This window comes from Mobula birostris, chromosome 25, assembly GCF_030028105.1.
Source record: "Mobula birostris isolate sMobBir1 chromosome 25, sMobBir1.hap1, whole genome shotgun sequence".
Taxonomy (NCBI): Eukaryota; Metazoa; Chordata; class Chondrichthyes; order Myliobatiformes; family Myliobatidae; genus Mobula; species Mobula birostris.
This window is the reverse complement of record NC_092394.1, coordinates 22,037,030-22,064,965: the sequence shown is the minus strand read 5'-3', so window position 1 is coordinate 22,064,965 and position 27,936 is coordinate 22,037,030. Positions and strand designations below refer to the sequence as shown.

The following is a 27,936-nucleotide window of genomic DNA, read 5'->3' as shown; positions in this document are numbered from 1 at the left end:
TGATTGATTCAATGATAAGTAAACCTCCTGTCCTTGTTCAGTTGTTAATCTTTATTGACCTCAACCATAAAATGAAAATGGTGACATATAAATGCTGCAATCCAAAAGTAATCTACTGATGTTATAAAAAAATCATTGAATCATTGATGTTAAAAGATTATGTATAAAATTTGGTGATTGAAGTTTCTGATCCAGTCATGACTCTTTCCGGCGTCATCCTATATATATATATCTGGTATGGTTTTATTGAGGCGGTCTATTGTTTGTAAAGCAGTTGAAGCAAGCCACTAGAAATCTATCCGGGTAAAAAGTAAAATAATTTTCATAAAGGTGCAGTGTCCACTAGAACTTGGTTTATCTTTGGAATTTTATTAGGAGTAATCAAGATCCTTTGGTGTTTCATAAATTCTTTAACTATTCGTGAAAAATGGCTCAGTGGAGCATTAAGAACCTTACTTTTGCGCTAAGTTGTATTGTGACCTTCCACTTTGGCATTGGGAGTTCAGGTATGGATATTCATATTCATTTGATTTCATTGAATAGTACAGATAATGGAACAAGCTCCTCTGGATTTTGTGAATAACCTTAATTATTTGAGTCTTTTTTTGGTGCTGTCACATTGTAGTTTAATAATATAGGCAAGGCTTCATAAAAACAAGTGTTAACTTCAGAATATGTTAAAATGTATGTTAATAATATCATACCGAATTGAATTTGTTACAAACTTCATATCAGTTTTTATTTTAAAGATGTATTAAGAGTGCTAGTGATGTATCTAGTTCATTAAACATCAACAAGCTCTGGCTTTCAAATATATCAGGCACACGTTAATACATTCCATAACTTGGAAGAGTCTTTCTTTTCCAATATGTTTTATTAATTAATTTACATATAAGAATATAGAATACAGGAAAAAAAATATATCAATATATTATACTAGATTGTATATAAAGATTCCTTACCCTATATTCATACAAGTTAATTAATTTGTAACATTGAAATATAGTAATTTTATTATATAAAAAAATCTAACCCACTACCAAGACCGAAGCTGATTAGTAAAGAAAAGAAAGAAAAAAATTATTAGTCATCATCTGTGCTTTAACAGCAAATCAAAGGTTTTGAAAATAATTCAGAAAAGGTCCCCACAATGTTTGAAAGTCTTGACTAGATTCAGAGATTGAACATCGAATCTACTCTAAACGTAAACATGACATCACATCACGTAACCATTGGGCATGAATAGGAGGGGCCGCATCTTTCCATTTAATCAAGAGCATCCTTCTGGCCATAAGAGACATAAAAGCCAAAATGTGCAAGTCAGATGACTCCAAAATAATATCCTTTCCTCCAACAATACCAAATAAAGCAGTCAAAGGATTAGGCTTAAAGTTTACTTTAAAAAGTATCGAGAAAGTTTGAAATACATCTTTCCAATATTTTCCAAGACTCAGGCATATCCGAAACATATGAATGAGTGAATGAAGGATTAGCCTTACCAAACTTTAGATTTTATTATTGGGCAGTTAATATAAGAAATCTTACATTCTGGTTATATTACATAAATCGTGACCATTGCCCGATGTGGGTTTTTTTAGAAGCTAACTCTGTTAATAAATTCTCTATTACTTCTCTTCTTGGATCCTTACTCCCTTCATCTCTGAGTAAGTTAACTGATAATCTGGTAGTTAAACACACTGTGAGAATTTGGATGCAATTCCAAAAATACTTTGGCTTATTGAGATTTTCTCTTTCAAGTCCCATTTTTTCTAATTATTTTTTTAAACCCTCTATGATTGATATGGCTTTTAAAGAATGGGATAATTAGGCATTAAATGTTTTCAGGATTTGCTTGTAGAGGAAAGGTCTTCTTTCATTTGAACAACTGTCAACTAAATATAGTTTACCCAAAACTCATTTTTTTCAATACCTACAAATAAGAGATTTTTTACTGTCTCAAATAAGTACACTTCCTAAAAGTCCTGATAAGAATCTACTAGATGCAATCTTTAATTTGAAACCTTTTTGTAATGGATCTATATCTAATATTTATAATATGCTGCTGGGAATGAGAAGTGTTCCTTTAGATAAAATTAAAAATCTTTGGGAACAAGATTTACAGACTTCAATTTCTGAGGAAACTTGGAATCAAATTTTTAAATTGATTAACACTTCATCGTTATGTGCTCGCCACTCTCTCCTACAATTTAAAGTGGTCCATAGGGCTCATATGACTAAGGATAAGTTGTCTCGTTTTTATTTAGATATATCTCTGTATTGTGATAAATGTAATAATGGAAGAGTCTAATGCAATTTTTCAAAATACGGATTTGTGCCAACCTTCCCCAAAAGCTTGGTGAAAGTATCCATTACCTTACTATACTCTATGGCAGATGATAAAGCAACAATTGTACTTAAAAGTTATAAAAATATTTATATAATACTAAGCTACATGAATAAGACTTCAAATTAGGTCTTTAGGAAGACATCTCTGCATAACTGATTATCAGTATTAAACTGTGTATTCGGAAAGATGTAATGCTGAGGCTTTATACAAGGATGTACTGCTGAAGTTTATAAGGCTTTGGTCGAGCAGATTTTGGAATATTATGAGCAATTTTGGACACCAAATCTAATGAAGGATATGCTCACCCTAGAGATCGTCCGGAGGAGGTACACAAGAATGATCCTAGGAATGTAAGACTTAAACACGAGGAAATCTGCAGATGCTGGAAATACAAGCAACACACACAAAAAATGCTGGTGAATGCAGCAGGCCAGGCAGCATCTATAGGAATAGGTACAGTCGACGTTTCGGGCCGAGACCCTTTGTCAGGACTAACTGAAAGAAGAGATAGCTTCACTATCTCTTCTTTCAGTTCACCCTGACGAAGGGTCTCGGCCCGAAACGTCGACTGTACCTATTCCTATAGATGCTGCCTGGCCTGCTGCGTTCACCAGCATTTTTTGTGAGTGTTGAATGTAAGACTTAACATAATTAGTCTATGTTTAGTGTTGGGAAATATATGAATATGCATTTTGGTAAAAGGAACAATAGTGCAGACTATTATTTAAATGGGGAGAAGGTTCAAGCATCAGAAGTGCAGAAGAACTTAGGAGTCCTCATGCAAGACTCCCTGAGGTTAATTTACAGGTTGAGTCTGTGGTAAAGAAAGCAAATGCAATGTTTGCATTTATTTCACGGGGAATAGAATATAAAAGCAAGAAGATAATGCTGAGCCTTTATAAGACACTAGTCAGGCCACACTTGGAGTATTGTCAACAGTTTTGGGCCCGATATCTCAGAAAGGATGGGTTGTCATTGGAGAGAGTCCAGAGGAGGTTCATGAGGATGATTTCAGAAATGAAGGGGTTAACATATGAGGAACGTTTGGCAGCTTTGGGCCTGTACTCACTGGAACTTAGAAGAATGCAGGGGGGATCTCGTTGAAAGGACTAGATAGGTTGGGTGTGATTTTTCCTATGGTGGGAGCATCCAGAACTAAAGGGCACAGTCTCAAAATTGAGGGGTGATCTTTTAGAAGAGTTAAGGAGGTGGAATGCTCTGCCACAGACTGCAGTGGAGGCTAAGTCCATGTGTATATTTTAAGGTGGAAGTTGATTGTTTTACTGATCGGTCAGGGCATCAAAAGATATGGCGAGAAGGCAGGTGTATGGGGTTGAGTGGGATCCGGGATCAGCCATCATGGGATGATGGAGCAGACTTGATGGGGTGAATGGCCTAATTCTGCTCCTATGTCTTATGGTCTTTTGGTCCACGTGGCAAAGCTATAGTGAGGTGAGGATCTGCAAAGAAACAAGTAGCCACCCAGTAATCAGACACTTTGTTGATAATAATTATTGATACCTGTTCATTTCTGGTAAAATTTCATTGTCAACTTTAAAGTTTGTGCTTCTGCAGGACTCAACCCAGAATTAGATGAGTATGATGTTGACCATTTGGTAAATATTTTTTGATATTTTGGATATTGAAATGTAGTTTAAGGTGCTACATTGAACCATCAGTAATGGATTCTCGCAGACTGGGTGCACACAAGTTTGAAAAACTAAGCATTTACACTGTCAGTAAAACAACTACACACTTTATCTAAAATTATTTTTAAATTACCTAGCATTAGTAAAAGGTATTTTAGCTCAACATACTTTTTGATGCCCAGTAACAAAGCAAATCCCTGCCCAAATAATTCAGAAAATTGAAACATTCAAATGTTTTGTCAGTGTTGACAGCCAAATTGGTGATGATGTTGTGGATGGCCCTGTCGTAGTAGGGGCCTTGATGAGATTACTGCATCTAGCTTCTCTCAGCCGTTTCTTATCCACAGAGCTGCACAAGGCAAGTTATTATTTTATTTGTAGGCCAGTGGTGACCATAGTCAACTCATCACTGAATATAAATTCTAATCCTTTTACCTCATCTTCTGAGAACACTTGAGACACTAATCCTTTACGTTAATATTTTAGACAAATTGTCTCCGGACTAATCCTTTACTTTCACTTTCAAACACCTTTTTGAACCCGTGATTTAGTGGAGAACGTACCTCTCATTTGCATAATAGTGTTTGATGTCTCTGGGTCTGCACTTGATGGAATTCAGAAGAATGATCGGAGATCTCATTGAAATCTACCAGACACTGAAAGACCTGAATAAAGCAGACATACAGAGAATGCTTCCATCAGCAGGAGAGTCTTGGATCTGAGGGTATAGCCCCAGAATAAAGAAATTTTCCTTTAAAACGTAGCTGAAGAGGAATTTCGTCAGGATTAACTGAATCCTTCGTCAGGATTAACTGAAAGAAGAGCTAGTAAGAGATTTGAAAGTGGGAGGGGGAGGGGGAGATCCGAAATGATAGGAGAAGACAGGAGGGGGAGGGATGGAGCCAAGAGCTGGACAGTTGATTGGCAAAAGGGATATGAGAGGATCATGGGACAGGAGGCCTAGGGAGCCTCATAACGGAGAGGATCGCCTTCAGAGCTTGACGGGAGAAGCGACGGGAGGCAGAGTCAATTAAATGTGAGTACCTGGGATCCTCAGAAGGTCCAAATTGAGAGGTTCGGAAACGAATCCTAAAGCCAACTGGAGTAAGTTGGCGGCGGAGACACGTTCCAAGAAAGGATATATGGCTGTGATAGTGAGTCTGAGTCAAAGTGTGGTCGAAAAGTTGAAGAGCCGAAGAAATTACACCTGTCTTCTCCTATCATTTCGGATCTCCCCCTCCCCCTCCCACTTTCAAATCTCTTACTATCTCTTCTTTCAGTTAGTCCTGATGAAGGGTCTCGGCCCAAAACATCAACTGTACCTCTTCCTGTAGATGCTGCCAGGCTTGCTGTGTTCACCAGCAACTTTTATGTGTTGATACTTGATGCTTGAAATTCCAGCATCTGCAGATTTCTTCGTGTTTGCGAGTAAATTTAAAGTTGATTTCCTTCCTTTTATGCTTTTCAGAATAGTTGTTTTGCTTTTCTATCTTTGTTAAATGAAATAGTAGAGAAACAAGTCAGAAACTTTCCTTTGAATTCTGAAGCCAACAATATTTCAGATGATCCCTTTATACTACCAGGTGTATGAAATGCTGAATTTTGTTTAACAGAATCAGAAAATCGCTGTTACAATATCTCTGTACATAGAAAAGTGATTGACAGATTACATTATAAACAATGGAAGTGTATGGATAAAGTGCAAGTTGTTTGAGAGAATAATGGAATTTCTTCTCCTGAGATCCACAGATTATGAAGAAATTGCCCCAGCGCAGTCATTTAAAGCTTCTTTTTCTCTTCAAGTCAGGCTGGCCCATCAGATTGAATTGCCAAAATAATGATGTTATAGTTACAGAATCACAGATTTTTATGACATTTTCTGAAAGTAGAAACTTCAAAATAATTCAATTAACCTTTGGAAATAGTCAAAGAATCCTTTTATAATGTGACTTGTACTGTTTACTTCCTTATTAAACTCTCTTCCTGTTATATATTTATAAACAGGTGCTATTATTCCTTAACCAGGTACAGGCATCTGCATTAATGATTGCACAGCAAACCACAAGCTCATCAAGAATATCTCAGATGCTCTTTCTCTAACATGCACAGCGGTTAACAACAGCCAAGATGAAGAGTTAGTCTGGCTTCGGGGAGACAGAGTGATTAACTTGAAGCCTCTGAATCGGATCAATGTCAGCACTGTGTGCATCGATCCAATTACAGCCGATGACAATGACGTTACATTTAGCTGCCACTTAAGCCGAGATTCTACAGTCAAAAGAAGCGTGCTCCTTGATGTCAGATGTGAGTATAGCTACCATTCCTCAGAAGCCCAAATTTCAAGAGACTTGGTGGGGAGACATACGATAAAAAGTCTGATTCCAATTTGTATACAGTCACTCAGTGAAATAAATGTCATTAAAAATATAAACACTAAAAAGTAATGATCACTGATTGATAGTGAGAAGCTATTTAAAAGCAGTTACCAATAAAAATATAATGTCATAATGAACCAGGAGATTGATCAGTTAAAGATCCAGTGGCACAATTCAAATACCATATAAAGGCCATTGGATAATGAGACTTCCCCTCTATAATTAAGGCCATAACAAACAGTACTGATAACAGGCTACAGGAATAAGACTATAAACACGAGGAAATCTGCAGATGCTGGAAGTTCAAGCAACACACACAAAAAGTACTAGTGAACACAGCGGGCCAGGCAGCATCTATAGGAAGGGGTACAGTCGACGTTTTGGGCCAAGACCCTTCGTCAGAACTAACTGAAAGAAGAGATAGTAAGAGATTTGAAAGTGGGAGGGGGAGGGGGAGATCCGAAATGATAGGAGAAGACAGGAGGGGGAGGGATGGAGCTAAGAGCTGGACAGTTGATTAGCAAAAGGGATACAAAGCTGGAGAAGGGAGAGGATCAAGTAGTTTAGCTGGCAGGGAAGGAAAAAATCTTTTACTGTTGGACATAGTGGGAGAGAAAAGGGATAAGCTATAATTCAGTGTTGTCAGGTCTCTGAACAAAGTTGTTTTGCTGGTTACATGGATGTTATTTGTGCTAAACCATGCAAAAAGAATATTTGAAACTAATAGTTAACCTAATGGAAACCAACCATTAACCTTATGGAAACATTGAGTTGATGGAATCACCCCTTCCTGGCTGAAATTTGCTTCAACCATCAAATAGATCCTGGATCAGACTTTTTACTTTGGGGAAACTTGGATAATCTTGGGCTCAGTAGGAGGGCTTCCTCCAGAAACCTGCCCAACAGTTGTACTGTTTTTCATGGTCTGTGTAGACATTGAGCAGGATGAATAGCCAGTTCCCCAGTAATGGACATGCCACCAAAGTTAACTACTGGGCTAGCCTTTAAGGCTCCACGATAATTGGCAAAAGGTTTTTATCTGAAGTCAGATTTTATTTTCAATTTAACCATCTGGTTCTGCAGTTGGTTAACATTCAGGCTAAAGTACTACTTTCTTAATTGTCTTACCTTGATACAAAGGAGAGAGCAGAGGCAGAATCAGGTTCATTATCACTGACAAATTTCATGAAATTTTTTGCTTTGTGGCAGCAGTACAGTGCAACACATAAAAGATTTCACCAAATTAAAATAAGAAATAAAACGAATAAATAAATAGTGTAAAAGAGGAATTGTGAGGTTGTGTTCATGGGTTCATGCACTATTCAGAAATCCGCTAACAGAGGGGAAGAGGCGTTTCCTAAAGCATTGAGTGTGCATCTCCAGGCTCCTGTACATCCTCTCTGATGAAGAAGGCATGTCCCAGATGATGAGTGTATTTTTTTTTAGGCATCCGTTAGTCTCATGAGACCATGGATTTGCGCCATGGAAGGTTTCCAGGGCGCAGGCCTGGGCAAGGTTGTATGGAAGACTGGCAGTTGCCCATGCTGCAAGTCTCCCCTCTCCACGACACCGATGTTGTCCAAGGGAAGGGCATTAGGACCCACACAGCTTGGCACTGGTGTTGTCGCAGAGCAATGTGTGGTTAAGTGCCTTCCTCAAGGACACACGTGCTGCCTCAGCCAAGGCTCGAACTAGCGACCTTCAAGTCAGTAGACGAACGCCACCGCTTGGCCACGTGCCAACACTGGCGTATAACAGATGGTGTATAACAGATGGTGATATAAGTAGTAAGAATGCACTCCACGGTACAACTGTAGAAATTTTCTAGAGTCTTTGGTAACATACCAAGTCTCCTCAAACTCTTCATGAAGTATAGCCGCCTTCTTTGTGATTGCTTTACTATGTTGGGCCCGGGATAAATCCTCTGAGATGTTGTCGCCCAGAAACTAGCAGCTCATAGAGTTGCTACCTCACTGCTCCAGTGGCCCAAATTCAATCTCGATCACCTGTGCTGTCTGTGTAGAGTTTGCACGTTCTTCTTGCCACTGTGTGGGTTTCTTCTAGGTGCACCAGTTCCCTGCCACATCCCAAAGAAGTGTGGTTGGCAAGATAATTGTCCACTGTGATTTGTCTCAGTGTGTCAGTAGGTAGTAGAATATGCGGAAAGTTGGTGGGAAGGTGAAGAATATAAAATAGGATTAGAGTAAACTGCTGCTTGATGGTCAGTGCAGACTCAGTGGGCCAAAAGACCTTCTGCCTTGCTGTGTGACTCAATGACTAGCACTGATGTGGTGTTGGAGCGAGAGGGGATGCAATTGGCTATTTGCTCCCCTGACACTGATACAGACACCAGGACAGTTATGGGCATTCTAGGTCAGTGGTCCCCAACCTCCGGGCCGCAGACCGATACCGGGCCGTGAAGCATGCAGGGGTGCAGAGGTGGTCAGAGAGTACCCAGCACATCTTTAAGAAAAAAGCCGAAATAGACAAGCTAATTAATTAGGTGCCGCCCACAAGCCAGTCTTCATTAGAGGAACTGAGGTGGAGAAGGTCAATAACTTCAAATTCTTTGACATTAAGGATTGACGTTTCTCTCTCTGAATAGTGTCAGAGGATCTGTCCTGGGACCAGCACGTAACTGTCATTACAAAGAAAGCATGGCAGCGCCTATACTTTATTAGAAGTTTGTATAGATTCAATATGTCACCTCGATCCTGACAGCCCTGTCTTTTCAGCCTGTCTGGGCTGGCGTTTAAATTGACCAAACAATGGAAGAGCTAAAGGCTCCAGCACCCTGGAAAGAGGAGTGAACATCACGTTGAGCAAGTGAAATCGGCAATCGCCTCTGATCTGGGCCGTCATTCATGCGCTGGGCGGCACCTAATTAATTAACTTGTTTATTTCGGCTTTTTTCTTAAAGATGTGCTGGGTGCGCTCCGGCTACCGCTGCACCCCTGCATGCTCCGAGGCCCGGAAGCTGGGGACCACTGTTCTAGGTCCAGTGTTAGAAGAGTGAAAATAGATGCTGACATGATGGTACTTCGATTGTGCTGAAGTACCACAGAAGTCCACCAAGCAGTGCAAATGAGTATCTTGGACATTTTTCTTGTCACAGTAAGACCCTGTTAGACGTTGGCAATGTAGAATACTGCAAGTCCAGTTCACTGGTTCATTGATGAAACCGACAGCAGCCTGCATTGCCTCGGCTGTTCCACGGACCAGGCCCTCATGTTATGGGATCATCTGTGGCAACCACGCAGGGGAGGAGGTGCCGAGGCGGTGTGGGAGAGAGCAGAGGCACCGTGTGCATGCTGAACTCTGTACTGGGTTGGGGGCTGGCCCCTCCCATCAGTGCTGCCCTCCAGTGTTCGCTCAGTGGAAGACAAGTTGGATTGCATTTGCCTGGGGCTGCACTAGTGCACGGGGAGGACTACTGCATGCTCGTCCTTGCAGTAACATGGCTCCAGGACTTCTCATGCCCCATCAATCTACAGGCTATGACACTCAAGGACCTGAGCTATATTTTTTTTTGTGAGTGTGTGTTTTCCTGCTGGTAATTATATGTGCTATATGTGACTTGTGACTGTTGGTACTGTGCTTTGCACCTTGGCCCTGAAGAAACGCTGTTTCGTTTGGCTGTATTCATGTGTACAGTTGAACGGCAACTAAACTTGAACTTGAAATACTTCCCCAACATCACGGAAATTTAGCACCTCAAAAAGCTGATAAAGCATTTTCTGAAATATTTCTCACCTCACTCTAGGCAGCTCTCTATTCAAGCTTTCATTGAAGATATCTCTCAATAATGTCATTCAGTTGGCAATAGAAATATGTAGTACTGCTGTCACTGACAGGAGAGAGAAGCAAATGAAATGAGCCAGTATAAAATAACAAATCATTCAGCTTCTGTGGGGAGGACAAACACTTCAAGATGTTCCTTCAGAACTAAAGCACGAAGACATGTTTTTCCATTCCAGATGACTTACTAGATATTTACAATGATTTCTGTATTGATTAAAAATACCAGTATCTGCGGTTTAAAAAAAATAATTTACTCCCCCTTTCAAAAGTCACTGTTGTTTTGCTGCTTACCTTGTTTTGGATCATATGTTTCCTGTTCACATTGACTTGTTTTCCCAAAACGGTCTCCAAATATCCACTAATTTTATTGATGGGATATCCAATTGGCCTCTTTGAAGCATTACTGACATTTAATTCTGTAAAAAGTATACAGCGATAGAACCACAGGGTAGACATTTTATATCTCTGGATTTAAGTATTAATACCATTTGGAAAAAAAAATCTTTTGTAGTTTTGCTGAGTTTTGTTTTGTGTTTAAATTGTTGCAGTTGTCCCTATTTTGAGTCAGGATGGAGATGTGGATGTTGAAGTATATACTGGTGACGTTGCAACGCTAACTTGTAATGTGAAGTCTAATCCACCAGCTGTGATGTCCTGGTATAAAGATAACAATACCCTCAAGATGGAGGCAGGCAAACACCATGTGAACTGGGACAGTAGTGCTTTTACACTGCTTATGAAGAAGGTACAAAAAGAGGAAAGTGGGATATACGCCTGCATGGCAAATTCCGCACTTGGAAGCAGAAGTTTGTACTTCAATCTGAATGTGAAAGGTAAGAGTGCCTGTCCTTTGTGAACCAGAAGAATAGCAAAGTGAAAATGAGAACAAAAAAATACACCGGACAACAAAGATTTTGTTAAATACTTTTGGGTGTATCTTATGAATTTTGTGCTGCTGATTATGAAAATCACCATGAAATTAACCTATCATGCAACTTTTTTAAAAATCACCTATATTTGTTATTTCAATTCATAATTCAAGTCAGAATATTTGATGCCAAGATTAAGAAAGATGCTTTTGCTGGTCCACAAATTAAACAGGTCATCAATGACAGGCAATTCAAAGAACTTCTAGTAGGACCAGGAAAAATCACATGGAAGCCATTCAAGGATGTTTTTGAAAGTTGTCTTGTCAACTACAAAGCACCTGGTTGACAACATGATTCAAGCATACAAAGCCATGAAGTGCAACACGGGTCACTAAAGATTCATTTTCTGTATTCCCATTTAGACTTCTTCCCTACAAATCTTGGCACTGTGTTCACTGTATTCACTGGAATTCAGAAGAATGAAGGATGACCTAATTGAAAGCTATCAAATGTTGAAAGGCCTTGACAGAGTGGACGTGGAGATGATGTTTCCTATGGTGGGAGGGTCTAGGTCTGGAAGACACAGTCTCAGAATAGAGGGGCATCTTTTTAAACTGGAGATGAGGAGAGAGTGGTGAATCTGTGGAACTCATTGCCACAGGCATCTATAAAAACCAAGTCTTTACATATGCTTAAGGTAGAGATTGATATAGATTCTTGATTGGTCAGGACATGAAGGGATATGGGGAGAAGGCAAGAGTTTGAGTCTGAGGGAAAATGCATCAGCTATGATGAGATAACAGGGCCGACTCAATGGGCCAAATGACCTAATTCTGCTCCTATATGTTACGGTTTTATGGTCTTATGTCAGTGATGAACATTCTGAAAGGTTTTACCAGGACATTGCGGTCATGGAGAAACAGTATTAGGTTAACTGGAATCCATCAACGCTGGCAGATTATTGTTGCACAATTAAGCAAGAAGCCTCAGACATTGAGTGCAAACAAAAATCATCAACAAAACACTTTTAGCTTAATCGAACTATTGCAACGTGTCAGCACTGATAATGCAATGAAATGTATTACAGTCAATAAAAGTTAATCTCTTGTTTCTCCAAATTCTTACGTGATACAAGCAGTCTGAAATTATATTTGTGTTCAGCTTCAAGTGGTCTGTCATAAACAAAAAGAATTTCTGAGAAAGAAACACTTTTGAAAAAAATTGTTGTCTCTTTCCTTTGATCTTCAATTTCAAAATACTTTGGATAGAGCACCTTCTGATATACGAAAATTATGGTTTATCTTATTGTCAAATAGTTGCTCCTGACTCGTGTTAGTTAAAGTTTATTGACCTTCTGAGAATGAGAGATCGTGCCGCTATAGCTGAACTCTACCAGAAAAGTCAAGATTTAAGGATCAGTTTTATTCACCATATTCATTTACAGTATGTGTATTAGGAATTTGCTGTGATGTGTTGGGTAGGGTGCAATATGCAACAAAAACAACATTCAACAATTATAAAGAATTTTAAAAATGGAAAATAGAGTATTATATATACATTAAGAGAAATTAATCGAGGTTAAAGAACACTTAAAGAATAAAAAGTGTACAAATAGATAAATATCAGCATGTATTTACAATGTAAACGTTTTGAGTGAATGCTGTTGCTTCATAACCAATGCAACAACCTACTTTGGTCACAAACTGAGCAAATTATTTAGAAATCTATGTTTAAATACTTTTAATTGCTAGACTAACATTCATAGTATTGATTTGCAGAGAAACCATATCAAGTGCCATTTGAACCAATCATCGCTGGCGTAGTGGTGATTCTGTTGACCACTCTTTTTGGAATATTTTCATGGCGACATAAAGTTATCGAGGTAAGTGTTGGAAAATAGAAATATTTGGAATAAGATGAAAAGCAGAGACTGAAGTGTAAAAACATCATCCTTATCGTATACAGCATTGGGGCAACATCTAAATAAAAAGTAAAATCTATGGAGAGGGAAACAGGTAACATTTCAGGCTGATGATCTTTCATCAGAACTATGGAATTTAAAAATATGCACTGGTGTACATAAGATATGGTTCTGTGACAGAATACATTGTGAAGAATCACTGCAGAGAGTTCCAAATCATGATGATGTCATCAAGGTAATCATCAAGGTAAAATATGTAAAAATCTCATTGGTGGCCATCACAATAGGAAGGAAAGATTAAAACCAACCTCATTGCTTCCAGTGACCAGTTCAAATCAGGACTTTGTAGAAAAGTGAGTTTTGTCCATGTCTCTGCCTTGCTAAATAGGATGAAAATTGTTCGTCACACAGTCAAACCATGGGAGAATGTGACAGGTGAGGAAAAGGTCCATAACTATGCAACAAGACTATCACCCAAGCCACAAGCATTTGATTCACAATAGGTCAGCAGGTCAGACAACATCTATGGAAAGTTATTGTTTTGAGCTGAGTAATTATGATTCACTATGTGGTTTATTTAGTATTCATACTGTCAAACAATGCAGCTGGGAAGTCCATTTTAACACTCTTTATCTTAGTGTTCACTCTGAGAGAAATCCCACATTTCCATTCACTGAACTCTGATCTTGTGAGATAGGCTGTGAGGTCATCATTCCCAGACCACAGAAAACCACAGGGCCAATTCCCACTCCTTTTGATTCAACATTTCCACAAGGAATTCCCGAATTATCTGCAAGTGAGAAAATCAAGCATCCAATTACACATAGAGGTATTGAGGTCAACACCTTGAAGCTCATTGATTAGTTTTTAGAGGATGGTGGTATTGAATGCTGAGCTGTAATCGATAAAGAGCATCCTGGAGTATGCACCTTTGCTGTTCAGATATTCCAGGGTTGAGTGAAGAGCCAAAGAGATGGCAGCTGCTGTGGACCTGTTGCTCCATTTGGGAAGTTGGAGTGGATCCAAGTTGCTTCTCAAGCAGGAGTTGATATGTTTCATCACCAAACTCTCAAAACACTGCATGACTGTGGATGTAAGTTCTACTGGATGATACACATTGAGGCTGGTTACCACTTTTTTCTTAGGCATCAGTATAATTGAAGCCTGCTTGAAGTAGATTGATACCTCAGACTGCCAAAGGGAGCGGTTAAAGATCTTAGTGAACACTCCAGCCAGTTGATCAGCACAGGTCTTTTATACTTGAAATGCACTCTCTAATGCTTTTCATGAGTTCACCCCCCTGACGGCTGAAATCACAGGATCATCGGGGGTTGTGGGAGTTTGTAATGGTTCCTCCATGTTTTGATGGTCAAAGCAAGCATAGAAGGCATTGAGTTCAACTGGATGATACCCATTAAAGCAGGTTCCAGAGCTCCAAATTAAAGGTGACTTGAAGCAGCAGCTCCAATGGAAATCGTCAAATATTCTCATTTCAGCCTGCTGCAGCTGAGAACCACAACTGCATCTAAGGTCTGTACAGTTAGTAACAACATTGTAATGTGATTAAACAATCTATCGTTGTTCAAGACTGACGAAAGCAGATCGGACTCTGGCTGGTGGACTGTCCCTTTAAGACGGCAGTGGAAACGAGGTTGTCACACTGGGCTAATGGTTCATTTTAAAAAAACGAGGCTTTCAACTTCCAATACCAACTATCTGGCTGGCAAAAGTACAGTCTCTTGTAAATGAAACTAAAGATCTCACACCAAGGGTGCTGTACCAGAAGGACATTAAAGCTGTTGCATTTTTGTTTCATGGAATCTTGGTTAACCCCTTCCATTTTGGATGCACTGATTCAGATTGACAGGTTCACAATACACCATCAAGATAGGACTGCTGGGTCTTCTAAAGCCAAAAGCAGTGGGATTTGCTTCATGATCAATTCCTCGTGGTGTAAAACGTGATGGTGCTGTCCCAATCCTGCTAACCAGATCTGGAACACCTTATGATCAAGTGCCGGCCATTATACCTGCCACGGAAGATTTCAGCAATCATTTTGGTAGCGATGTATATTCCACCTCGGGCCAATGTCAAAAAAGCTCTAGATGATCTGAGGTATGTGATCAACAGGCATGAAACAGCACATCCAGATGCCTTCTCCATCATTTTTGAGGGATTTTAACCAGGCCAGCTTGAAAAAGTCACTAAATGGAGGGAGAAGAAGATGGCGGCGTGACACAGCGCGTGTGGCCTCTCCGGTGAATGATATCAGTATTTGTAAGTAGGATGCTGTGCACAATTCTGATTTGATGGAGACAGATGTGAGAAGCATGGAGGAACATCTGGAGAAACTTCTGAAATGCCCGGTTCGCTGCTGCTGCTACTGTGCGATCGAGAATCTCTGGAGGGGAAGGCCCCAGATCCTCGGCTTTCCCTGTTGCTGGCGGCCGGGGCTGGGGTCGAAGCGCTTGGCAGAGATGGTGCTCGGAGGGCTGGTCAGAGGCTCAAAGTTTTCGGACAGACTCAGAGTCGGACTGTGGTCGGGTGCTTCCAGGATGCGGTGCAAGGTGGTGGTTCTGGAAGCTCATGGCAGGGAGAGTTTTCTTCCTTCTACTGTCTGCGTAAGATGATGGGACTTTCGAGAGACTCTGAGACTTTTTTTTTTACAGTGCCCATGGTCTGTTCTCTATCAAATTACGGTCTCGCTTGCACTGTTGTAACTATATGTTATAATTATGTGGTTTTTGTCAGTTGTTCAGTCTTGGTCTGTCTTGTGTTTCTGTGATATCACACTGGAGGAACATTGTATCATTTCTTAATGCATGCATTACTAAATGACAATAAACGAGGACTGCGTGTCCTCATAATCTAAAAAAAATGATCATCAACAAATCATTTGTAGTGCCAGAGGAAACAACTCACTGGACCAATGTTACACCACCATCAAGAGTGTTTACTGTGCTATTCCATGCCCACATTTTGGAAAGTCTGATCACCTGGCTGTACTTCTACTCCCAAAATACAGGCAGAGACTGAAGACTGCAGCACCAGTAGTGAGGACCAAGAAGATATGGACAAGGGATGTGCAGGAGCACTTACAGGTCTGCTTTGAATCCGTGGACTGGACTAGACTCAGGAGTTCATCATCAAGTCTGGATGAGTACTCTGTCGTTGTCACGGACTTGAATAAAACCTGTGTGGATGAGTGTGTGCCTATGAAAACTGACTGCACATACCAAGATCAAAAGCCATGGATGAACCATAGCTTCGTAGCCTGCTGAGGGCTAGATCTGTCGCATTTAAGTTCTGGCAACCAGAACTGTAGAAGAAAACCAGATATGACTTGCGGAGGGTGATTTCAAGAGGTAAGAAACAATTCCAAGTAAGGATGGAGGCAACATTGGACGCACATCAACTCTGGCAGGGTTTGCAGGCCATTACCTCCAGCAAAGTGAAACCCAACACCATAAATGGCAGTGATACTTCACTACCTGATGAGCTCAATACATTATATGCACAATTTGAAAGGGAGAATAAACCTACAGCTATGAGGATCCCTGCTGCACCTAGTGACCCTGTGATCTCTGTCTCGGAGGCTGACGGGGGGCGGGGGGGTGGTTAGCTACTGCACAGGATCAAAGAAAACTGCAGGAAGTGGTAAAATTAGTCAGCTCCATCATGGATTCTAGACTTCGTAGTATCCAAGACATTTTCAAGGAGTGGTGCCTTAGAAAGGCCATGTCCATTATTAGGGACCCCCGCCACCCAGGACATACTCTCTTCTCATTGCTGCCTTCAAGGAGGAGGTACAGAAGCCTGAAGGCACACACTCAGCGATTCAGGAACAGCTTCTTCCCCTCTGCCATCCAATTCCTAAATGGACATTGAACCCATGAACACTGAGTCAATTATTTTTTTTATTTCTGTTTTTGCACTACTTATTTTAATTTAGCCATTTAATATACATATATATGTATACTTACTATAATTCAGGTTTTTTTCTATATTTATCATGTATTATGCTGTGCTGCTGCTGCAAGGTTAACACATTTTCACGGCATATGCCGGTGATATTAAACCTGATTCTCATTCTGGAAGCAAAGCCCTGTTGTCATCTATGTTACTTGATTTAATTTTATAAGAAGTGATAGTATTCAAGCCCTGCCACAACTGTCAAACATCCTTTGTTGATTCAAGTTCTGTCCAGATTTGCCACTTTGCCCAAGAGATGGCTTTCTGGAGATCATACCTGGACCTCTTGGAAATTTCTTGGTCACCAGACGTGACTGCCTCTAATCTGGCCTTCAGCAGATTGCAGATTCCATGGTATGTCCAGGGCTTCTGGTTGGAGAAGACTCTGAATGACTTTGTGGAGATCTACTCATCTACAACTGTTTTCATGAAGACCATGATAACCATTGTGTATGCATTCAGATCCACAGATGAGTCTTTGAATACAGCCCAGTCCGCCGACTCGAAGCAATACCGTAGCTGCTCCTCTGCCTTCTGTGACCACCTCTTTGTTGACCTAACCTCTGGAGCTTTGCTCTTTAGCTTCTGCCTGTATGCAGGTAGGAAAAGAACAGCCAAGTGATTTACTGAAATGCAGTCTGGGCATGGAACAGTAGGCATTCCTTATCTTAGTATAACAGTGGTCTAGAGTATTGGGACTTCTGATGCTACAAGTTTTATGCTGATAGTAACTGGGGAAGGTTTTCTTCAAACAAGTCTGGTTGAAGTCCTCATCTATGATTTGAAATGCGTCAGGATGGACTGTTTCTTGATTGGAGACAGCATCATGCGGTATCTCAAGCACTTGACTATATTTGGCCGCTGGTGGTATGTAGCTGCCGTCAGGATTATGGAGGAGAACTCACTTGGTAAATAGAACGGACGACATTTGATTTTTAGGTGTTCGAGGTTGGAGGAACACAAGTTTAACAAAGCAGCCACATTGGAGCACCACCAGCATCAGCTCATGTTCTCGATATTTATTGCTTGTTTGTCTATTTGTTTATTTATGTATTTTCCTTTTTTATTATTGCACAGTTTGTTGTCTTTTGCACACTGGTTGAATGGCTAAGTTGGTGAGGTGCTTCATTAATTCCATTATAGTTATTATTCTATTTTGTCTTTATTGAGTATGCTCACAAGAAAATGAATCTCGGTTTTATATGGTGATATATTTGTACTTCAATAATAAACTTACTTTGAATTTTGAACCTATTGCAAACCTTCTTAGTAATCCACCTTTAGAATCACCAACCAATTTCTAGAAAAATAGCTCTTAACCAATGTAAGACAATAAGATATGGGAGCAGAATTAGGCCAACCTGTTGAGTATGCTCTACCATTTCATTATGGCTGATCCATTTCCCTCTCAGCCACAATCTCCTGTCTTCTCTCCATATCCCGTCATGCCCTAACTAATCAAGAAACTACCTACCTCTGCCGTAAGTATATCCAATGATTTGGCCTCCACAGCCACCTGTGCAAAGAATTCCAGAGATTCACCACTCTCTGGCTGAAGGAATTCCTCCTCATCTCCGTTATAAATGGACGTCCCTCTATTCCAAGGCTATGTCCTCTGGTCCTAGATTCCCCCACCATAGGAAACATCTTCTCCACATCCACTCTGCTGAGGCCTTTCAACATTCGATAGGTTTCAATGAAGTCACTCCTCATTCTTCTGAATTCTAGTGAATGCAGGCCCAGAGCCACCAATCAGTGCTCAGAAGGTAACCATTTCATTCACAGCATCATTCTCGTGAACCTCTTCTGAATCCTCTTCAATGTCTGCATATCCTTTCTTAGATAAGGGGCCCAATATTGTTCATAATACTCCATGTGAGGCCTTACCAGTGCCTTATAAAGTCTCAACATAACATCCTTGCTTTTATATTCTAGTCCTCTCGAAATGAACGCTAACTGTGCATTTGCCTTCCTCACCACTGACTCAACATGCAAGTTCACCTTTAGGGAATCCTGCCCGAGGACTCCCAAGTCCCTTGGCACCTCAGATTTTTGAATTTTCTCTCTATTTAGAAAATCATCTATGCTTTTATTTCTTCTACCAAAGTGAATGACCATACACTTCCCAACACTGTATTCCATCTGCTGCTTCTTTGCCCATTCTACTAATCTGTCTAAGTCCTTCTACAACCTATCTGCTTCCTCAATACTACCTGGCTTCCACCTATCTTCCTATCATCTGCAAACTTGGCCACAAAACCATCTATTCCATCATCCAAATTGTTGATATATAACATAAAGAGAAGTGGTGCCAACACCTGTGGAACACCTCTACTCACCGACAGCCTACCGAAAAAGGCTCCCTTTATTCCCTCTCCTTGCCTACTGCCAATCAGTGAATGCTAGTACCTTTCCTGTAATACGATGGGCCCTTAACTTGTTAAGCAGCCTCATGTGCGGCACCTTGTCAAAAGCCTTCCAAAAATCCAAGTATACAACATCCACTATCTTGGTTGTTATTTCTTCAAGGATACCATCAGATTTGTCAGGCAAAATTTTCCCTTGAGGAAACCATGCTGACTTTGATCTATTTTATCATGTGCCTCCAAGTACCCCAAAACTACAAACTTAACAATTGATTCCAATATCTTCCCAACCACTAAGTCAAACTAACTGGCCTATAATTTCCTTTCTTCTGCTACTCTCTCTTCTTGATGAGTGGAATGACATTTGCATATTTCCATTCCTCTGTAACCATGCCAGAATCTATCAATTCTTGTAAATTCATTACTAATCTCTTCAGCTACCTCTTTCAGAACCCTGTGGTGTAGACCATCTGGTCCAGGATTACTTATCTGCCTTCAGTTTCCTAAGCACCTTCTTGCTAGTAATGGTAACTTCACTCACTTCTGCCCCGGACATTCTTGAGCTTCCTGCATACTGCTAGTGCCTTCCACAGTGAAGACTGATGCAAAATACATATTCAGTTCATCTGCCATTCCCTTGTCCCCCATTATTACTTCTCCATCATCTTTTTCCAAGTAGGTGATATCTACTCTCACCTCTCTTTTACTCTTTATATATCTGAAGAAACATTTGTTATCTTTAATACTATTGGCCATCTTACCTTTGTATTCCATCTTTTCTTTTATTATGACTTTTTTAGTTGCCTTTTGTTAGTTTTTAAAAGCTTCCCAATCCTCTAACTTCCCACTAATTTTTATTTTATTAGATGTCCACTTTTTGGCTTTTATGTTGGCTTTGACTTTCCTTGTCAGCCATGGTTGTGTCATCCTGCTTTGGGATGTATCTATCCTGTGCCTTCCAAACTGCTCCCAGAATCTACAGCCATCATCCCTGCAAGTGTTTCCTTTCAATCAACTTTGGCCAGCTCCTCTCCCATGCCTCTCTAATTCCCTTCACTCCACTGTAATACTGGTACATCTGACTTCAGATTCTCCTTCTCAAACTGCAGGGTGCATTCTATCATATCATGATCACTGTTACCTTAGGGTTCCTCTACCTTAAGCTCTATAATCAACTCCAGTTCATTGCAGAACACCCAAATCAAAATAGCTGATCCCCTAGTGGGTTCAACCATGAGCTGCTCTAAAAAGCCACCAGGTAAGTTTCTACAAATTCTCCCTCTTGGGATTCAGCACTTATCTGATTTTACCAATCAACCAGCATATTAAAATTGCACATGACTATCGTTAACATTGTCCTTTAGACATACATTTTCTATCTCCTTTTGTAATTTGTAGCCCATATCTTTGTTATCGCTCAGAGATTTGTATATAACTCCCATCAGGATCTTTTTACCCTTGCAGTTCCTTAGCTCTAGCCACAATGGTTCTCCACCTTCTGATCCTATGTCACCCCTTTCTAAGGATTTGATATCATTTTTTACCAGCAGAGCACCACCCCACCTCCCCCGCGTATCTGCCTCTCCTTTCAATACAAAGTGTATCCTTGATTGTTAAGCTCCCAGTTATAATCTTACAACCACAATTCATTATGCCCACAGTCATACATGCCAATCTGTAATTATGCTACAAGTTATTTATGTTATTCTGTATACTGCATGCATTGAAATAATACACCTTCAGTACTGTGTTCATCACCCTTTTTGATTTTGTCCCCTTTTTACTTTGCAACTCATCCTGTTCACAGCAACTTTGCCCTAGCTTCAGCCTGTCCTTGCTACCAGTCCCACTACACACTGCCTCTGTTTGTAAACCAACTGCCCCATCCTCATCCATATCACTCTGGTTCCCATCCCTCTGCCAAATGAGTTTAAACCCTCCTCAGCAGCTCTAGCAATCCTGCCTGTAAGGATTTTGGTCCCCCTCAGGTTCAGGTGTAACCTATCCTTTTTGTACAGGTTGTACCTTTCCCAGAAGATCCAGAAATCTGAACTCCTGCCTCCTGCACCAGTTCCTCAGCCACACATTTATCTGCCGAATTCTCCTATTCTTATCCTCACTGTGAGTGGCACAGGCAGCAATCCAGAGATTATTACCTTGGAGGTCCTGCTTTTCAGCATTCTACCTAATTCCCCCAAATCTCTCTTCAGGACCTCCTCGCCTTTCCAACCTATGTTTTTGGTGCCAATATGTAGCAAGACTTCAGGTTGCTCCCCCTCCCCCTTGAGAATGACGTGGATCCAATCTGAGACATCCCTGACCCTGACACTTGGGAGGCAACATACCATCCAGGTCTCTATAATATGTCCACAGAATCTCCTCTCTATAACTATGGAATCTCCTATCATCATTGCAGTCCTCTTCACCTCTCTTCTCTTCTGAGCCACAGCTCCAAACTCAGTGCCAGAGTCCCGGTCACTGCAGCTACTCCTGGTGGGTCATTTCCCCTCAACAGTATCTAAAATGGTATACTTATTATTGAGGGCAATGGCCACAGAGCTCTGTACTGGCTGCTCATTCCCCTTCCTTCTCCTGACAGTCACACAGTTACCTGTCTCCTGCAACCTAGGGGTGACTAACTCCCCGTAGTTCTTATCTATCACTTCTTCAGTCTCCCGTATGAGCAGAAGGTCATTGAACTGCATCTCCAATTGCTTAACATGTTCTCTGAAGAGCTGCAGCTCGGCGCACCTGATGCAGGTAGTTATCCTGGAGCTGGAGGCTTTATTTCAATAGAATATATGCAGAAGATTGATTTGCCAGCCAGCCTGCAGCTGAAAAAAGTAGCCTTTTTTATGTGCATTTATCAAATATTGTTGATCTTGTCTTCAATAACATGACTTCTGGATTGGCACTAAAATAGAAAGAATGGATGTTGTTTTTATTTAAAATTGCAAAACTTTTGGAGGAATGGGTTTCCCTTTTCAAGTATATGTAAAACATATTCTCCAGTCATGAAGAGGTTCCTTATGATATGAAAAGAGAAATTACTGAAATAAATTAACACTTCAGACTGTTTATTAAGAGTGCATACTGTTCATAACACTAAGAGTTGCAGAGCAGATGAAAATATTTTTGAAATTTTATCTTTTTGTTCATTACATGATGCATATCCAGGTCATTAACTGATACAATTCATGTCACTCTGTTGCTTTTTTTTTCAATTGATTATCTTTCAAAAGTTACATTAAAGGCTGTGGTTCTTACGTATGCCCAGCTAAAAGTGTTGCACTGAAAGGATTTAAGGAATATTTCAATAGGAAAAGTAAGTGAGTTACTTATTTCTGACTGAAATTGATTCTGCAAAACCACACAGAAGCTCTTAAAGTTAAGGACAAAAGAATCAGATAAAAAAGGCTTGGCGAGATTGTGGCCATAATTGTGAGTGGCAGCATGTTCAAGAAACATCTAGCTCAATGTCTGAGGGTTTAAGGAAGGATTTTAAGCATTTCTAGGAAAGATCAGAAGAAACTACAGAAAGCTGTTAAATTAGTCAGCTCCACCTAGGGTGCTAGTCTCCATAGTATCCAAGACATCTTCAAGGAGCGGTGCCTCAGAAAAATGGTGTCCATCATTAAGGACCCACATTACCCAGGACATGTCCTCTTCTTATTGTTACCATCAGTAAGGAGGTACAGAAGCCTGAAGGCACACACTCAGCTATTCAGGAACAGCTACTTCGCCTCTGCCATCTGATTCCTAAATGGATATTGAACCCATGAACACTTCCTAACATTTTTTTAATATTATTTCTGTTTTTGCACTATTTCAATTTAACTATTATATATATAGTAGTTGACTTACTTATTTTTTCTATATTATCATGTATTGCATTGTACTGCAGCCACTAAGTTAACAAATTTCACGGCATACGCCGGTGATAGTAAACCTGATTCTGATTTTGCTGTCTTACATACTAAAAAATGTATTGAACATACAAGCCAATAGTTTGTAGTTTACAGCTCTCTTAGTTAAGTATGGTGTGAAAAAAATTGATTTTATATTGAGCAATGATCTGAAGAGGTTCATTAACTTCAGGTCAAAGATGCTGAGTAACATTTTTATAGTTCAATGAGACAACATTTATATTTGATTACAGGTTAATATTCAGCTCCAGGTTAGCTTGCAAACAAAGCTTCAACCTATTCTATTGAAATAAAGCACATTTATTACAATTATAAAACAAGATTAGAACCAAAGTTCTTCCTTCCCCGAACATAGCAGGGATAATATTGTGGGATTTAAAAAAAACATTAGAAATTGCTTTGCACCCATTTGCAGTGTGTTAAAGCACAATGAATGAAGTTATCACACTGGTCATGATCATAGGCATGAAGTGATTAGAGCAGGGCTGCAAGAAAGAGGGAGATGGGTCCCACATTCGCCAAAGGGGCATTCAAGTCCTAGTCAATAGGGTACTAAGGAAGGGTCTCCACCTGAAACAATGACTACTTGCTCTTTTCCATCAGTGCTGCTTGGCCTGCTGAGTTCCTCCAGTGTTTTATGTGTTGCTTTACATTAACTTACAGGTTGAGTCAGTAGTAAGGAATTTAAATCGAATGTTAGCAGTCATTTCAAGAGGACTAGAATATAAAAGCAGTGATGTAATACTGAGGCTTTATAAGGTAGACTACACATTAAGTATTGTGAGCAGTTTGGGGCCTCATATCTAAGGCTTGCATTGGTGAGGGTCCAGAAGAGGGTGACAAAAATGATTCTGGGAATGGAAGGGTTAACATATGAGGAGTGTTTGATGGCTCTGGGCCTGTACTCACTAGGGTTTAGAAGAATGTGGGGGGATCTCATTAAAACTTACTGAATATTAAAAGGCCTAAATACAGTGGACTTTAAGAGTATGTTTTCCAATCATGGAAGAGTCTAGACCCACAGGGCACAGTCTCAGAATAGAACGATGTCCCTTTAGAACAGAGGTGAGGAGGAATTTCTTTAGCCAGAGGGTGGTGAGTCTGTGGAATTCATTGCCATAGGCAGCTGTGGAGGCTAGGTGATTGGGTATACTTAAAGTAGATGTTGCTAGGTTCTTGATCAGCAAGGGTGGCAAAGGTTATGAGGAGAAGACAGGAAAAAGGGGTTAAGAGGGAAAACAAATCAGCCATGATCAAATGGCCTACTTCTGCTTCTCTGTTTTACGGTCTGTTATTGTTTAGAAAAAGAAGTGTAGTTCTCTTGTTTCTCAAATGTGCTGAAAAGGCATTTGCTGCTACGTCTTATGGTCTCACAGTCTTATGATATGCCAGGGTGATTTGTATGTGAATGTTTACACATACGGAGTGCTACTACCTGCAGGAAATGTATTTTATACTCAGATTTTTTAATCAAAATGTTTTAATCAATCAGGTAATACACAGTTGCCATTAAAGTAATTGGAGCAGAGATTCATCCATTCATGTGTCTATTCTGTAACAACAGAAATCAAGGCATTACCTGATGTTGTTTATCACCATTAATGCCCTACTAACAAAATGTCACCCTCAGCACTGGCAAATTTCACTGCAATTAGACCCTGCACATTTCTTCTTAATAATTTATTAATCACAAAGTAAGCAGTATTCTTCTATTTCTATCACTGTGGCAACAACAGATATTCACCAAATCCCTGACTCGTTTGAGCCTCTCCTGATACATTCAATGTTGAGAATTGTGAGGTCTGCAAAAACAGCACATATCTTCAATGGGGCACTGAGCTTTCTTCACGTGGATTAATCGGATTTTTGCCTATAAAGCTGTCTGCAAAATACTGGTGAATGAAATAGTTCCGCTTTATTTGGGAGGAAGACAAAAGAGACTAGTATCTAGAATATGGAACAGAAAAGAGAATGCTATTGGAACTCAAAGGATCAAACAGCATTTGTGGAGCAAAAGTATGTCAATATTTTAGGTTGAGTAGGGTCCTGATGCAGGATTGTGACCAGAGACATTGACTCACTCCTCCTCTTTCCACAGATGCTGCTTGATTCATTAAGTTTTTCCAGTGTCCTTATTTTTAGATCATAGAACATAGAAACTACAGCACAGTACAGGCCCTTCTGCCCATGATGTTTTGCTGACCTTTTAACCTACCCTAAAAAAATCAATCTAACCCTTCCCTCCTCCAAAGCCCTCCTTTTCTCTATCATCCACGTGCCTATCTCAAATCAAATCAAATCAAATCACGTTTAATTATTATTCAGACCATACATAGATATAGTTGAATGACACAGCATTCCTCTGGCATCTAGGTGAATAACATACATTCAAAATAGCGAGAGAGAAAAAAAAACACACACATCATTACGCAAGAAAACACATGTATAGTCCGAGTCCCTGAGTGACATCCAAATTGATGGTACAACTCCCAGCCTGTTTGAACAATGGAGGGCAGCACTGACAGGAGAAGCCAGCTCCCAACTGAACACAGACTCCATGCTACACCGCCTCCACTGTCGTCTCACCTGGACTCAAGCCTGCTTGAGGCCTTGTCCTCGCTACAACTGAGGGCACACTGCTACCTCGTCACCTGTCTTGCTACCAAACAAGGGAAACAGGCCTGTGGCATCTCATATTGCCAATGTCCTATCAAATATCAACTATCTAAGAATCTCTTATGTATATGCCTCTACCTCTAATCCTGAAAGGGTGTTATACACATTCACCACTCTCTGGATAAAAGTCTCTGGCATTCCCCCATACCTTTTACCAATCATCTTAAAATTATGCCTCCCTGATATTGGTTTTTACCACCCTTGGAAACAGTCTCTAGCTGTCCATTCAATCTATTCTTCTTATCATCTTGTACATGTCTATTGAGTCACCTCTCGCCCTCCTTCACTCTAAAGAGAAGAGCCCTAGCTCACTCAACCTATCTCCATAGGACATGTTCTCTTGTGCTTTTAACTCTTGTTGTATTCAGACTCCATCAGAGAGAATTGGTAAGCAAAATATAAATGCCCTTATAAATAAAATTCACTTGAGATCTTTCATTTTACCAGTGCTGCAGAAAGAACAAGGATCCCAAAACATGTAATGAAACTCAATAGGAAGCCAGTACTGTAAGTATCATTATCATCTGTTATGCTTCACTTTAATTAAAGACAAGCTTCAAATAGATTTTAATGACTTTTCATGATTATTACGGAGTAGTAGGGAGGAATCATACAACTTCCTGAAAAGTAATCCAAGATAAAAAGATTTTGTTTATATTTAATGTCAAAGGCACAAAGATGAAAATAAAGAGAAGCTTCAAAGAATGTAAGAAGATGGAATATACTGACAGCAGATTTGTCCAACACTCTGCCACCCATGTTGAATCTCATTTCCTTCCACCGATCACAATGATGGACAGCTGTTCTGTTATCTAATTAAATTAAATACTGTGTCTTTAAAGCTGCATGGAATTTCTTACATAAATTTATATTTTGGCAAAACTTTTATTAATTGTGATTTGTTTTAGATTTTTTATTCTTCAGTAAACATAATAATTTCACAGTTTACTTGTTTATCAGTTCAAATGTTGTATTCTTTTTGTGTCTGAGAGAAAAATATACTTTAAGAATAATTTCAAAGCTATTTAAAAATGGGCCAAGTATGTTGCTTTGAGGAAATATATATTTTTAAAGATATATATTTAAAGATCTTTAAAACCTACTTTGGCAAAACTTATGGCCATCTACATACAATGTCTTATGAAGCCTTTTTGGCTATTTGGACATCTAAAACACTATTACTTGATAGAGGATTAATAGCAGAGATACACCCTCCCCCACCTACAACCTCACCCTCTCCCTGTATACAAGCAGCCTGCAACTTAGCTGTTGTCTTCCTAAGCCCAGAGAAAATATTGATGAATATTCTGCATCAGTTACACTTTACATGGGGCAAATTTAATAGTGCCAAAAATCTGTAATATCATCTTGCCACCACATTGCACTCAGCTCAGAACACCTGGGAGAATGTAAGAACCAGCTCGGTGATAATGTTGAAAGAAGAAAATGTGGCATTGGCATACCCCAAGAAGGTTTACATAATGTACAATCAATTCTTCTGAAATGCAGTCTTTGTTCAATGAATATTCAAAAGTTCAAACTTCAAAATAAATTTATCCTTAGACTACATATATGTCACCATACAAATCTGAGATTCATTTTCTTGCGGGCATAATCAGTAAATCCAATAACTATGTTAAGATCACTGAAACACTGCACAAGCAGGGTGAACAACCAGTGTATGAAAGAAAACAAATTGTGCAAATATATAATGAAAAAAGAAATAATAACAACATTAAATAAGCAACAAATATCATGAACATGAAGATGAAGAGTCCTTGAAAGTGAATTCTTAGGTTAAGGGAACATTTCAGAGATAGGACAAGTGAAGTTGGGTGAAGTTATCCCCTCTAGTTCAAGAGCCTGATGGTTGAGGGGTAATAACTGTTCCTGATCCTGGTGGTGTGAGTCCTGAGGCTCCTTTACTTCTTCCTGATGGCAGCAGTGAGAAGAGAGCATGTCCTAGGTGGTGGGGGTCCCTGATGAAGGATGCTGCTTTCCTGCATCAACGCTCCATGTAGATGTGCTCAATGG

At 39.9% G+C, this 27,936-nt stretch overlaps 1 protein-coding gene across 1 annotated transcript; it reads left to right on the top strand.

Moving 5' to 3' along the window:
- Positions 1-267: 267 nt before the first annotated feature.
- LOC140187684 (transmembrane and immunoglobulin domain-containing protein 1-like) lies at positions 268-26,798 on the top strand. Its single transcript, XM_072243225.1, has 6 exons — positions 268-506; positions 6,022-6,300; positions 10,721-11,005; positions 12,820-12,923; positions 26,350-26,409; positions 26,573-26,798. The coding sequence occupies exons 1-5, from the start codon at positions 428-430 to the stop codon at positions 26,395-26,397; spliced, it is 795 nt and encodes a 264-aa protein (XP_072099326.1). The 5' UTR covers positions 268-427; the 3' UTR covers positions 26,398-26,409; positions 26,573-26,798.
- The last annotated feature ends 1,138 nt before the right edge of the window (positions 26,799-27,936 follow it).